At 35.3% G+C, this 14,917-nt stretch overlaps 1 protein-coding gene across 2 annotated transcripts in view; it reads left to right on the top strand.

Annotated features, from left to right (window-relative positions):
• Positions 1-14,917, top strand: part of LOC127064720 (protein O-mannosyl-transferase TMTC2-like) — a 223,307-nt gene that overhangs the window by 113,235 nt on the left and 95,155 nt on the right. For both annotated transcript variants that reach the window (XM_050996214.1, XM_050996223.1), the window contains exons 2-5: positions 3,339-3,579; positions 4,177-4,473; positions 7,540-8,458; positions 13,285-13,399. In XM_050996214.1, the coding sequence (XP_050852171.1) occupies positions 3,339-3,579; positions 4,177-4,473; positions 7,540-8,458; positions 13,285-13,399 (1,572 nt within the window). The remainder of the gene's footprint in view (positions 1-3,338; positions 3,580-4,176; positions 4,474-7,539; positions 8,459-13,284; positions 13,400-14,917) is intronic.

Genomic DNA, 14,917 nt, shown 5'->3' with positions numbered 1-14,917 from the left:
TGTATACCTTTCGTGCTAAAGCTGACCGACTTGGTAGCTCGTTCGCTTGGAAATAATTCGAAGAAAGTACAGAGAACGTAAAAGGACGACATGGATCAGAAGGGCAGAGGAGGTTTGGGGGTGTTAAGAAATATCTTCTACAGCGTGGCGTCAGGCACGATTTTCGAGTCCATCTGCCACCATCGACGCGTTATACGAGCCACGAGACGACCTACTTTGCCATAGCTACAAAGTGAGAAGAAAGAAAGAACCCGAAGGAAAAGGTGAAACCGAGTGAACGCGAGCGGACTTACGTTTTCATTCTCGACGATAATTTTCTCTATGAAATTCGTCGTTTCGTTTATCGTGACGAATAATAGAAAATGAATATGTTCAGCGAGGAAGTTAATTGGATATGGAATCTTTTGATCAGCCCAAATCAATCCAAATGAAATATGATTAAGAGATTAATTCTATTGATTTTTTAAATGATTTTATTTGCTCATATTATTTTCTATTTCTTTTACATAATATATCTAATATGAGCCGATAATTCTAATGAAAGCAAGATCTATTAAACGTTCATATGTACATTTTTAATAGTTCCATACTATAGTGTAAATCGGTATTAAGACAAAATATATGATAAATTCAATTTTTACAGATTATTGCAATTAATTCTTAATATTACAATTAATTCACCTACGTAATTGCTTCTTTTTCAAACATTTTTCAAATCTTATCTTACATAACTTTATTTGTTAGATTAACTATTCCTACAAGTAAATAGTGTTTATCGAGAATAAATTTGCCTGTAAAGGTCGTACTCGAATAAATATTATAATATATCATTGTCAATATCACTCATTCTCTCTCTCTCTCTCTCTCTCTCTCTCTCTCTCTCTCTCTCGTTCCTCCTTTCTCCCTCTCTCTCTTCCTCTCTCTCTTCCTCTCGTGTTTCCTTTCTTCCTTATCGTCTTCGTTTGCCAAAAGTTCGACGATACACGACGTTACGAAGTTTATGTAACCAAGACAGTGCTATCGATCGGAACGACGCACGTAGTGAGAGAGTGCTCCGGGTAACCCAGCACGAAATTATTAGCGCAAAGTTTACGTATCCTTGACTCGATTACAACGATGACGGCTCAGGTGTGTTGCCCGCGGTATCAGAATTTGAAGACGCACCGAGTTTCGACTCGTGTCGTGTCTATGAATATTGATCGACTCGAGTAACGGTGGATCGATTCGATACTAACACCGAAACCTTACTCTCTCTCTTTCTCTCTCTCTCTCTCTCTTTCTCGCCCGAAGGCGAGAGCTCGTCTATTTGAACGTCAAACTTTTCCATCGTTTCTCGTCGATTACGTTCTCTCTCTCTCTCTCTCTCTCTCTCTCTCTCTCTCTCTCTCTCTCTCTCTCTCTCTCTCTCTCTATTTCTCTCTATCTCTTTACCTCGTGCAAATTCCCGTGTAAATTCTGGTGTAAGAATTTCTTTTTTGACATTTCGAAAACAAGAAAAAGGAGAAATCTAATCGAATTGAAATTTCAAAATCGATCTATCAAAAATTATTTTGTATAATACTATTGTATAGTAGGAGATAATGATGTTAGAAACATGACGATAGTAAATACATTTATATATTTATTTATTTTTCCGAGTAAGAAGTTTAAAAGTAAATAAAGCAATGACTCATCGTATGAATGAATTTTGAAGAACGAATAAATGCGTAATAAGATACATCAAAATCGGCACGTAGCAAGAATCTTATTGAACGGAATCGTTGAAGAGTATCAAGAATAAAAAAGTCGAAAGGTTAATTGCTAAAGAGGAAAAGTCAAGGTTTTAATTGAAAATTGTATCATTTTGTTATTTACATATTTACATTAGATTATGAAATGAAATTATATCACAATCTTTGTTTTACAAACGCCACTTAAAGTCATATTCTTCTACATTATATAAAATGATAAAAAGAGGAACAATAAAGACGGGAGAAAACTTCGGATTTCGTATTTGAACAACGAAATGGCATAAACGTGGAATATTTCATTACAGAGCGTAATAAAACCGATGAAAGGAGCCAGGACGTAACAAAAGAGGTCTTTCCGAACTCGCCGTCTTCGTTTAGCTCATTATTCTGCAACTCAAGCCTCTTCCTCTTTCTACCGCTTTTCACAAGTCCTCATCCCTCGGACTGGAAATTTTCCGAGCCTTTAAGACGAGTGCAAGCGAGAAAGAGGGAGAAAGAGAGAGAGAGAGAGAGAGAGAGAGAGAGAGAGAGAGAGAGAGTGTAAATTGTAGAAGAGAGAAAAAGAAGAAAAGGCAAAAAAAAAACAAAAAAAGAAAGAATTCGAGCAATAAATTTTCAATAATCGCCATAGCACTATTTTCTACCGAGGAACAAATTTGCACGATCGTTTGGGAAGGAAGAAACGATGGTGGGCATATAAGGGTTGGGGGATGAAAAAGGGTAAAACCTCTGTGACACGTACCTCAGCCGTAAGGAGAAAAGACAGAGCAAGTTGTTCGTGACGAAAGAAGCACTTAAATGGTTCTCGTCTAAATCGTTATCGTCGTAACAACTCGTTCTTCCGATATCCTTCAGCTGCTCCACATTTCCTATACCACCTCTCTCCTCTTTACCTCTCTCTTTGTCGTGAACTTCAGCCCTTTCACCTATATAGACTATAACCCAAAGACCGACAGGAATGCTTTCGACAGTCCCTTAGGTGATATAGTACTAAGCTGGAGGTTGACTAGCGAGTTTGATGATAAGGATGTTCTAGTTGAAACAACTATCTCTCTATCGTGGCCATTTTCTTGGAACAGAGAATATTTAATAAGTCGCACGATTTATCTACGACGCGATAACGTTCTACTTCGTTCGTAGCCAGCGATATACTAAGACGGATTAGTTGGAAATAAAGATTCGTAACATTCAAGGACTTTAATGGAGGTCACATTACAAGTGTCAACATTACTCGGTCCTTTTCTTTCCTTAGTTTCATTGTATACTGTCGGAAAGAGAATTTCAAAACATGCTTGTTATTGTTTGTTATACTAATATAAAAAATCCAAGGCCAGTACGAAGTATCGAACAGTTTCTTATCTATGCGTAAGCGTTAACTGATCTCGTTTATCTCTATTTTTTTTTTTATAACTTGTTCGGCATTAGTAAATCATTCGGTTGATAGACAAAGAAAAATATCAACAAACGTGGAATAATATATAATAATGATATTTGTTATCGATCGATAATGCGAACAGTAATTTATAATTATTAATTATTATAATTAATTTATAATTATTATAATACACGCGAATTGAAATTTATAATTATTTTATTTTTCTATTACAGAAGGGCTATCTTGACGAATCCAGACCTGCTATCAAGCACGCCATGGTATCAGCTATTGGAAAATGATTTTTGGGGAACACCTTTAAGGGATAGTGGTTCTCATGGCAGTTATCGACCACTTTGCGTCGCAACGTTTCGCTTAAATCATCTCTTCGGTAATCTCGATCCCTGGGGTTATCATTTAGTGAACGTCGTTTTGCACGCAGCCTGCACAATTCTCGTCGTCAGGGTCGCCAGGAAGGTGAGTTTCCAATCATATGGTTTCTGCCTTAAACGAGGAACCTTGGCATTGTTGTCGGTTCATGCAATGTTTAGGTTAGCAAGTTCGAGATAATAAAGACACCTGTAGCGCATATCTTCTTGTGTTATTATCAAACACGTTACGGTGGCCCTACCAAATAAAATTCTTAAAACCCATTCCAGCCCCGAATATTACGTTTACGATCTCCATATGACTGGTACCATAAATTTCGTGAAGTTGGATGATTTCGAGATTTACAGCAGAGATTTAGCATGAGATTATATAATAAGAAATATCAGCTCGAAATTAGTTATGTTTTTTAAAAATTTATTTCCAATTATCTTTCTTCGCTGTAATATCAATCAACGTTTGATCGATGACGAAGTAATTTAATTTTTTTAAACATTTAATAATCTTTCTCTAACGCATCTAACCCTATATCAGTATTAATACCAAATAATAAAAAACAAAAAAGAAAGAAGAAACTATATGATAAAAATGTGTTAAAACGTATCAAAAGATTTTGACTTTAAGCTAATATCCTATAGTAAAGAAGGTCTCAATTAACATCTCCATTTCTAAATTATGATTGTTTAGGTTCTACCAGGGAGAAACAATCTCGGTCACGCGATCACTGGTTTCCTTTTCGCGGTTCATCCTATTCACAGCGAAGCCGTGGCCGGAATAGTTGGTCGTGCCGACCTCCTAGCTTGTTTCCTGACCTTGACGGCCTTTCTGGCATACTCCACGTACTGTGACCAAAGCAGATCACCGTTCCTACTCTTACTGGCTTTGATATCGTCGACCCTGGCAACACTCGCCAAAGAGACTGGTATATCCTCGCTGGCCCTTTGCCTCTTGTGGGAACTCTGTCGTGGCGAGCCAAATCGAAAGGTAAGATATACTATACATTATACACTATACGAATACACAAACAAATAAGAATTTATCCGTAAGAAGATTAACAACGCAATACAACAAATTTATCAATCCATCCTTGAACGTGTAATCTCAATTTTGACTATCAAGTAAGTGAAGTGTAAAGTCTGCGAAAAAAGAAACTAAGCAAGGAAATATAAAAAGTTCTCAAGAGATGACAGTTACAATACAACGCAACAAGGAATATATTAAAATTTAATTAGACAATGTTGCAAAGAGAATAGGTAATCTTTTGATTCTCATGAAGGGGAAGAAGTTTCATTGTATTCGAGGAAAAAGACGATTCCTGTGTACGATATTCGAACGTGATACATTAAACAACGATATGGAAGAAAAAAGAAAGAAAGAGGGAAGAAAGATGAAGACTTGGAGGAGTTAACAATAATAGTTAAACTTATCCTATATTTTCCTCTATATACGTGTGTATGTACACTATATTCTTCTCTTTCTCTCTCTCTTTTTCCCTCTCTCCTTGCAAGCCTACCTAACTATATTCCTCTGTAGATACTAGGATGGTGTAGGCAGCATCAGTATAGCCGGTAACGTAATGCCGTAGCGGCAGCATGTGTAAACGCGTGGCATGCTGCTAGAGACAGGGAGTTGATACACGGTGAAGCAGCATAAGCGGCATCAGCCAGCTTCAGCCTGACGCTTTGGCCCGTTGAACCCTTGCTGAGAAACCCCCTACCTTCCTTCCTTCGTCAACTCCTTCTCCTTTCGCGCATGCTGCACCCGGATGCACTGGATGCAGTAGACGCCTCGTGTGATGCATGTTGTGAGCTCCCCCACTCCACTTTCTATTTGTCTCGCACGTTCTCTCTCTCTCTCTCTCTCTCTCCCTCTCTCCTATTTCTAACTGATGCTGCTACCAACAGTCAGCTTCTCTCCTCTGGCACTATCAGAGACGATGCGTTTTGAACTCTGGAATGGTGCCAACGATCTTTCTCGTATCTTACAACACTCTTCCAAGATTCTTGAGAATAATAATCGTACGCAATAGTACTCGTTTGTATTCCCTCTTCCAGCAATTTTCGTTTCGACCTTCTTCGTTTCATTTCTCTTCTCTTATCGTATCTATTTTCTTCATCTTCCTCTTTGCATTTTTCTCTTTTCCTATATTCCTTTGAATCTTTTTCTTGATTTTCTTTCTTTGATTCTCTTTCCTTTTCTTTCTCCTTCGTGAATGTTCCCCCATAGCTTATTCTATCTCGAGACCTGTCCTTTCCATCGGACCACCTACCATGGCATAGAAGACAGTATCCTTCGTAGTATTCTTGGCTATCAAGACAGCTCTGTTACCATTTGGATTCTAGGGAATTTCTTAAGAACTCATCTTTTTTCTTCTCTCTCTTTCTCCCTCTCTCTCTCTCTCTCTTTTCTTATTTTTTCGACTTTTGTAGTACCTTCTCCTTTTTCTTTTTTGTATCGAAAAATATGTAGGATTTTGTTGAGATAGCAAAGATTGAGATCAATTTCAAAAAGCAAATGAATTTTGAAATAATCGGGAAAATTAATAAATCATCGACGTTTCATATATTCTCTTCAGCAAATCAATAAAGTTCTTATCATTGATCTCTTTTCTTTGATTCGAATAACGTATAAAACAGATTAATAAAGCACGCGACAGAAATTTTATCCAACGAGATTATTCTTTTGTATCTATCGCTTTTCTTCATTTCTCTTGTTTATCAACAAGTCAAATTTTAACACGATCGGATCGAGATGAAAGCTTACTCATTTGTTTTCACTTTATGGAGTTTATTCACGAGTCGAGTAAATCTTATTGTCCACATTGCACACGAAGAGAATGATGGTGGATAAAGGGAAGAAGGTATGCGGATAAAAGCATTCAGCAAAGATTATTATCAATCAAAGAAAAATAAATAAAACCGTCGCTATTCGAGAAGTAAAATCGGTTATAAAGTTACGAAAGAGGTAGAGAGATAGAGTAAAATAGAAAGATAAAGAGAAAGAGAGAAAGAGAGAGAAAGAAAGAGAGAGAGAGAGAGAGAGAGAGAGGCGTCATGTATTTGCATAGAAGACAATGCTTGCACTAGGAGTGAGAAAACTAGCAAGCTAAAGCAACGCTCCGACGAATTTGATGAGAACGAGTGCTCCACCATGACTGTGTCTACTTTCTACGGTTTTATCGTTCTCATCTTTTTCTAGCCTTTGTTTGTGGAGTAGTTCATTGAAAGAAATTATTGTACCGTAGAACGTCTATTACAACTATGGCGGCCTCCTACCTCACGAAAGGCTTTATCTCTCTTGAATTTTGTTTTCTTATGCGGGTTACAAGCCAAAATTCGTGTTTTTTGAAGCGTCACTTTTCTTTAGACCAATGTGTATATTCTTACCATACATAGATGTATACGTTGAAATACAAATATGATTCATAAATAAGCGTTGTTATATATTAGGAGTTTATTACAATGAAACGGTACTTGATTATGAATCAATGCGAGAGCTATGCAGAATGATAAAAATAAGAATTCTGATTAGAAAATGATATGTTAGATATTTTGTGGATCGAACTCATAAATAAATGTTGTTTTATTGTAATAAATTCTTTATTCATTACTGCACCTGTTTGAGTGAATCAACCGAATATTGTTATTATGAAATGTGTTTTATACATAATTCGTAACAAATAGAAAATTCACGGATATATAAATAAATAATTTATTCGAACAAACATTATTCTCATACAGATGAATTTTCATTGTAAATGTAGTAATCTTATTTGCTAAAAATGGCTCGATTATGAATCTATCCATTCATATTTTATAGCAGTATGATACAATTGTAAGAACATGCAAGGCTATCTTAATTAAATAAAAGATGCGATTGTTATTTCGTCTTTTGCGACAAAGATACTTCCGACGTATATGTCTAAATGACAAATTATCGCATGTTTCCTAATTAATAAATTAACAAGGAGCAAATCTCATCTATCATAATATTTATTAAAAAAGGATAAAATAATTACAACGATCTAATAAATTCCTTGTTGTATTCTAGGTGAACTGTGGATGGTGGACACGTGGTCGTAGTCTAGGCATTCTATCGGGTACCTTAGCCCTTTTGGTAGTGGGTCGTCTAAGGATCGCTGGCTCGAGGCCCGAATTTGCAAGCGCGGACAATCCAACGGCAAGACATCCGTCGCGTTTGACGCGGGGCTTGACGTTCCTTTACCTTCCTGCGGCCAGTGCTAGAATGTTGCTGTGTCCGAGCACATTGAGTTTCGATTGGTCGATGGACGCCGTACCACGGATCACTAGTCTCCTAGACTCGAGGAATCTCGAATCGGCCTGTCTTTATACGGTACTAGCAGGAGCAGCATTTTGGGCAGCTAAAGGATTAAGACGTGGTATCAAAGAGAGTGGCTCTGCTAGTAGCGTTCAAGTTCAGATTTATCAACGAAACGTCTCGACGAGGTGTCCAGTTTGTGCTGGAAGGCGAACGGGTGGCTGTCACACCGATGGCTGTCGTGCAGCTAACAACAACAATAACGGACCGATCGGTGATTGTCATTGCGTGAAAAGAGCTATGAACGTGTCCTGTGGACAAACTTATGGATTTTCTAATATCAACGCAAGCAATCAGAAACGAATTGCAGCTACGTCGATCGCGATATCCTTAGGTTTTCTCGTGCTTCCCTTCCTCCCAGCCAGCAATCTCTTCTTTTATGTTGGATTCGTCATCGCGGAGAGAATACTCTATCTACCGAGCGTGGGTGCGTGTCTCATCGTTGGTGCTGCTATCTCGGCATGCTATAGAATCGCTAGAAGATACGGATCAAGGACACGTGGTAGAGCCGTTTTACTTGCTACAGCGATCCTCATTGGACTTATGTCTGCTAAGACTCTTTTACGTAATACCGATTGGTACGACGAAGAAAGTCTTTACAAGTCTGCTCTTCACGTCAATCCGCCTAAAGGTTAGTTTATTCATTCGACTTTTATTTTTATCCTTTAATCCAAAGAATTCAGTATCCAAAGATATTCTTTGAACTATTTAACCAGAGAAAAAGAGTCTACTCGTTAGGACGATTTAACTCTCAAAAATGCATGTTATTTTTTCTACTTCTTTTCTTCAAAATTATTAGGTCTTAATAAGTTTAGTAATTATGTATAAAAATAATGTTAAAAATAATGAATCTACAACAATAAATTTCGTCAAATTTGGTAAGAAAGATTAAAAAAGATTAAAATTGTAATTGTTTCCACTATTTCTGTTTTAATATTTACTTGATAGCTAATGTGATATTTTTTTCATCATAACTTTCTAAAAAGATAAACCATGCATTGAAGAATGATAAAAGAATAAATGAATTATTTGTTTCTCATTCTTAGTATGAAAACATTATACCTTTCAATTGTTCTCTTTACTATTCATTAATTTATTCAATGCTTATTCCGTGTTCATTTGTATCATTTTATTTTTATGCAAAATAATCTTCATTTCTATTCATTTATTTTCCTCTTACCTTATATCATTTTATTTTTATGCAAAATAATTTTCATAAAAAATAATTTTTATAAATACTTGACCCGATTAATAATGTTTATTCTTTCGTGATGATAATGCCGATCTAATTTAAATACAAGTTAACGATCATAGAACGATGAATAAAATTTTTTATAAATTTATTTGAACGTTTAAACGAAGAACAAGAAATAACAAAAGTTATTCAAATTTAATAAAAATTAAAGCGATGAATTAAAGAATTTTCTAAGAATACCGTATAAAGGTAAGAATTCAACCGGGAACAATCGACGTTGAGAAGCGATAAAAGAGGGCCGACAAGACGCGAAAAAGGGAAAAGAAGGAACTGTAGTGGAGAAAGAAAAGATGTAATTTCGTATGGCCGACGTATATAGCAAGGGTCGTTCTATTTCGTTATATATATATCTATATATGTATATACACACACACACAGTAGGCCATTGTACTCTCGACGAGTGTACGCTATCCCGCTTTTCATTTTGAACTTCCAAGCTAGCTAGACATCCGCTTACCGTGTCCATAAAATCGTCGTCAAGGTGAATACACGACATGCAATCGGGTAACGTGCTGTACTCTTTCTCTCTCTCTCTTTCCTTTTCTTTCTCTCTCTCTCTCTCTTTCTCTTTCAACCCTCCTACGTTACCTTTTCCATCTTTTCGTTCGTCTTTTTTTGCTTTCCTCGCCGTCATTCGTCTCTGTCCATTTTTATGTAGACCCTCGATCGAGGTACTATCTTCCAACGACGTTTACGTGGCCTCCAGACTGGATTATAATTCTCTTTCGGCAACTTTATTTCCGTCGGACGCATTCGTTCCTTGTCCACTTGAAAATAGCACCGTTTTTCTTTCTTCGTACTTATTTCTAGATCCTCGCTTATATATTACTACGATTGTTACGTAATGTTAATGTTCCTTGTTAAATTTAAGCAACATATATTATTATTTGCAAACAATTCATACCGAGAGATAATTTGGATTTTGTATTTCGGAACGGACTTGAAATTTGACTGGATATCGATGAATCAATAATTATTACCAATGAAACATATCGTTTGTCAATTTCAATCAAATCAATCGAATTATACGTCAATATTTATCAATACAAGTGATACACCGAAAGAACAATGAACGTATTAACGACGATAATCAAGGAATAATTCCATAACACACGAGTAGCTACTACATTTATTATTTATATTCTTGGTTTTAACTTTAGCTCTTAATCTTTACAATTCACTAATTATCTAAATTACTTTGACTATATTATAAATATTGAGTGAATTAGATGCGGTATCATTTCAACATTGTGAATTAATGAATGTACATTGTCATTGAATGTTCAATTTATATCATATTTAAATCCTATTGTGATCATTATAAACAAATATATCGATTTCCGAATTTCATAAATAATTGCAAATTTATCGCTTATTAGGGATATTCAATTGTCCTTAATTTTATGTCCTAATAGCGATATTAATTTGTATTTAACGCGTGTTGCAATTTTAATAGATCTTTAAAAAAAAAAATTATAATATCATTCTTGTAAATTCTATTTAATATAAATCTTTTTTTCTCTTCCTTTCCTCTACTTCATTTTTCTAAAATAACAAGCTTGATAAAATCTTGACAGTTCTTAACAGTCCTTAAATAATTTTTAACTTCCTTCAATTTGCTTTACAACATTCGTGCAATAACAAAGTCAAGTTTCATTTAATGGAACATCGATGGAAATAATTTTTATTCAAAAAATACTATTTTCCTCTAGCATTATTTCTTTCTATCATTTAAAAGTTATCGAAATATTTCCATATCTAATTTTAGATTAAACACCGAATATACGAACGTTATAATAATAAATATTTATAGCTAGAGATTAATGAATTGATGATTCATTGAATGACTTTTCCACCCCATATATATATACAAATGTATACCGTACGTTTGAAAACAAGTCAGATAAACGTAACAAATAAACGAGAAAGAATGTTTAATCGATATGATAAACGTCAAATTAATTGACAATGTGTTAATAAAACGTCGTATCTCGTAGATCTTCATTATCATCGTTTTTATATCATAAGGTCGAAGACCTTACAATGCATAATGAATGTTTCTTTTTCTGGATGCGACATAGAACTGGCGTCGACGACCGTCCTCGTGTTATTCCTTTTTTAATCTTCTCATCGGAGAAGCTCGGTAGAAAAGGTTCTCTCTCTCTCTCTCTCTCTCTCTCTCTCTCTCTCTCTCTCTCTCTCTCTCTCTCTCTCTCTCTCTCTCTCTCTCTCTCTCTCTCTCTCTCTCTCTATTTCTCTTGGCACTGTGAGGACGATCACGCGAGGGGTCGTGCAAACGCGCGCGCAGCAGCAGCGTCGGTGCCTTCGAGCGACGCTTCCAGCACCCTCGTCGCCGTCAACGACGTCACGACACCTTTTAATTGCGCCGACAGAAATTGCGTGTTACCGTGTTAACAGGCTGCCTCACTTCGGGAATAAATTTACATTTTGTTGCCTACATCGACGTACACATATAGATTTCTATGAATGTATTATAAGATATTACATATAGGTACATTCGTGTTCGTGAGGTTAAGCGTTCACACTCAAAAATTTCGAAGAAATACTTCGGACGAGTTTCCTTCGACACTAGTTGATTTAGGAGAACCATTGATAAGTGGAAAAAAAAAGAATGAAGAAGAATAAGAAAAAGGAACTAAACTACGTTCTTCGTCTCGCTTAATCGCGATTTCCTTTTCCTTAGCAATGATCTAATCACGAACCAAAACTATCGATGTAGCGTATAACGAGAATGATTAGACACGCATCGATGAACGAGAAAGAATGTTAGAGTAGAGTAGAGAGTCGAAGTAATAGAATTAACATTTTCTATATATATATTTGTGCAATGTTGCGTGTACGTGTATATGTATATGTATATGTATGTGCAGAAAAAAAGTTACACCATCATCAAAACACATTAGACATTTAATTCGATTGAAATTTCACGAGTTTCGTGTTTTCCATAAAATAGTTCCTGTAGATACTTATGTACACGATACATGCACGGAAAGTTAGATTAACAGGTCGATCGAGGCGTATAACGCGATGGGAAGCGATCTCCGACTGGATAAAACGCAAATTCATTTTCTCTCTTTATCGTAAACATCAGCGGGCTCAACGTGATGGCACGCGATACGAGTTTTCAATTAATATTTTAATCCTCTTACGTTGCCGAGCTAACTATTCCCATCGGATGTATAGTTCTTATCTCCTCTTACAGATATATATGTGTGTGTGTATGTGTATAATATATATTTTTGTATATATAAATGTATATAATAATATCTTTTTTGTTTAATGATGTTTCTTTGTCATCAAGTTCGCATATTGCGAAAGTTTTAACGCGAAATACTTTAGAAAGTAGGTCTTAAGTAAATTCATGCAATGTGATAGTTCTCGGTTACGTTAGCTCGTTTGCTTATACTACTCAAAGGGCAGCATATGCGTGCACGCGCTCGTTTAAGACCCTTCCTGAGCACTTCCTCTCCGATCGTTTAACAGCTCGACTATATAACTATGTACCATGTAATAGGGTGATTAAGCATACGTTGTTGATTAAAAAGGAAGAGAGGTAGTAGACGCCAAGAGATTACCGTAATCTCGATGTTTTTCTAATTGTAAGTAAACTTATTAAGTGAAATATTTATAATATTAATTAGCTAAAGTATTTCATTATTTGCTTGGGTGATAGACAGCAAGGTGAAAAAACAATAATTATCCAATTTCGAACAATGAGATAGATGTAATCAATTCTCAAAGTTTCGTATTTGAACGGTTTTATCTATCTATAGTAGTAATATCTGAACGGCACTAATCGTTTATTAAAAAAATTATTTTATTAAATATTTTACGAGTGATAAAAAAATAATATATATATAATATATATGGGTCTTTACCTATGATCTTATTTCTTTTTATTTCGGATTGCAAATAGATTAGTTATATTTCATTCTTTACATTGGATTGACTCATAAATATCATTGTAAATAAATAGTTTGTTATAATATAAATGACACTTATTTGCGGATAAATCCAATGATACTATTATTATATTTTCCATTAATCTCTTCGACCAATGTTATCTTCATCTGTATTGTGTATATGAATATATATATATATATATATATATATGTATGTATGTATGTATATGTGTGTGTGTACATAAGTCTGAATAAAATTCGCATGCTGGTTGATTACAGCTTACGGTAATTTGGGAAGCGTTCTCAGTGCTCAGGGACGCGTGGCCGAAGCCGAGGAAGCATTCACGCAGGCACTTCGATATCGACCGAATATGGCGGACGTACACTACAATCTGTAAGTACTCTTCCCTGTGTTACTCCTCTCTCGACAAATGTAAAACCAATAATCCATTTCTACTACGAGCTTTGTTTTTCCTCTCCTTTCTATAGTACGACTAAAATGTAGGCAAGCTGATACGTATTATTTGGACAAGAGATAAAATTGTATAACGAGACGAATCTATCTAAACGAAAATCATATTTTAAGAGATTTATAATAAACGTGATTTGATTAAATAGAAACTAAATAACGTTTCCTTTAGGTAAACGTTTCATTTTGAAAAGGGAATTAAGTTGATATACGTGTTAAAAACTTCGAATTAAAATATGTTCTTAAAAAAGTTAAAATGTTCTTAAAAAAGCGAGTTATAATTAATCGAGTTGATCAATTAAGAACGGTATTAAATTTGTGTAGATATATTTCAATTATATAATGATTATAAAAGTGGTCAAAGTCATATATATATTCTTTATCACAACATGAATTTGTTACTGAATTTAGTTAATAAGTATTTTGTAATAAATGTATATTTTTGATTTACGCAATTATTCGGGCATATAAAATTTTTCAATATATTATTTAACCTTTTTATTTACTTTAAAGCAAAGGTATCTGTATAGAATATATAATACCATTGCTAATGAATCGAAAAATTTCTTTATAATTTGCTTTAAGTACATAATTCCTTCACATGAAACAGTAAAAACTATTTTTAAAAAAAAGTATGGTAATAAAGTACTTATGTAAATATGCGAAAGACGTAAGCTGTCAAAGTCGATTATTGGCTTTCAAAGAATTAATACTAGTCATTTCCGTTCAAGGGGTTAATATCTTTGAGAATGAAGTAGATAAGATCAAGCATATACCGGACAAAAGTATATCTCTGCACGAACGTTTTGTTATCCAACCCATAGGTATTACATTGTACCTACATATACGTGCGAAAATAAGTCGGATGAATGTAACAGATAAAGAAGAAGGAATAATGCCGTCTAATCAGTATAATAAACGTATTAATAAGTACACGATGAGTATGGGGGAAGGTGAAAAAAGAAGAAGAGAAAGAAAAGGAAAGAAAAAGAAAAGAAAAGAACGAGCAAAGTAAGAAGAAAAGAGAAACGAAGTAGGAGAGAAGAAAATGAGCTTAAGACATTCACAGATCGGCTGAGAGGGCTCGACTCGAGGAACGATAAATCGGGACGATAAATCGAGCTTCCTTAGCTTGCGAGGACTAAGAAATTCTGTTTACCGTCGTAGCTATATCAACGGACGACCACGAAGCTCCTTAAGTACGTAATATCGGTCAGCATAGCCCAGTCCTGAACTGCTATCTCTCTGCCTCTTGCGTGGTTCCTCCTAAGCACAGATAGGTACTTACAAACATATACAAGTACATTTAGACGTGTGCGTGCATCAACGCGTTCGTTCGTATTTGGCACATACCCTCGACGAACATCTTCAGTCCCTCTAGATCCTTCGATCGACGGCCATCATCTTTCGACGCTCTCTATCTTCTACGAATAGACGAAGACA

The sequence above is a fragment of the Vespula vulgaris genome, chromosome 1 (genome assembly GCF_905475345.1).
Source record: "Vespula vulgaris chromosome 1, iyVesVulg1.1, whole genome shotgun sequence".
NCBI lineage: Eukaryota > Metazoa > Arthropoda > Insecta > Hymenoptera > Vespidae > Vespula > Vespula vulgaris.
The sequence above is the reverse complement of the archived record's forward strand: the minus strand, read 5'-3'. Positions and strand labels throughout refer to the sequence as shown.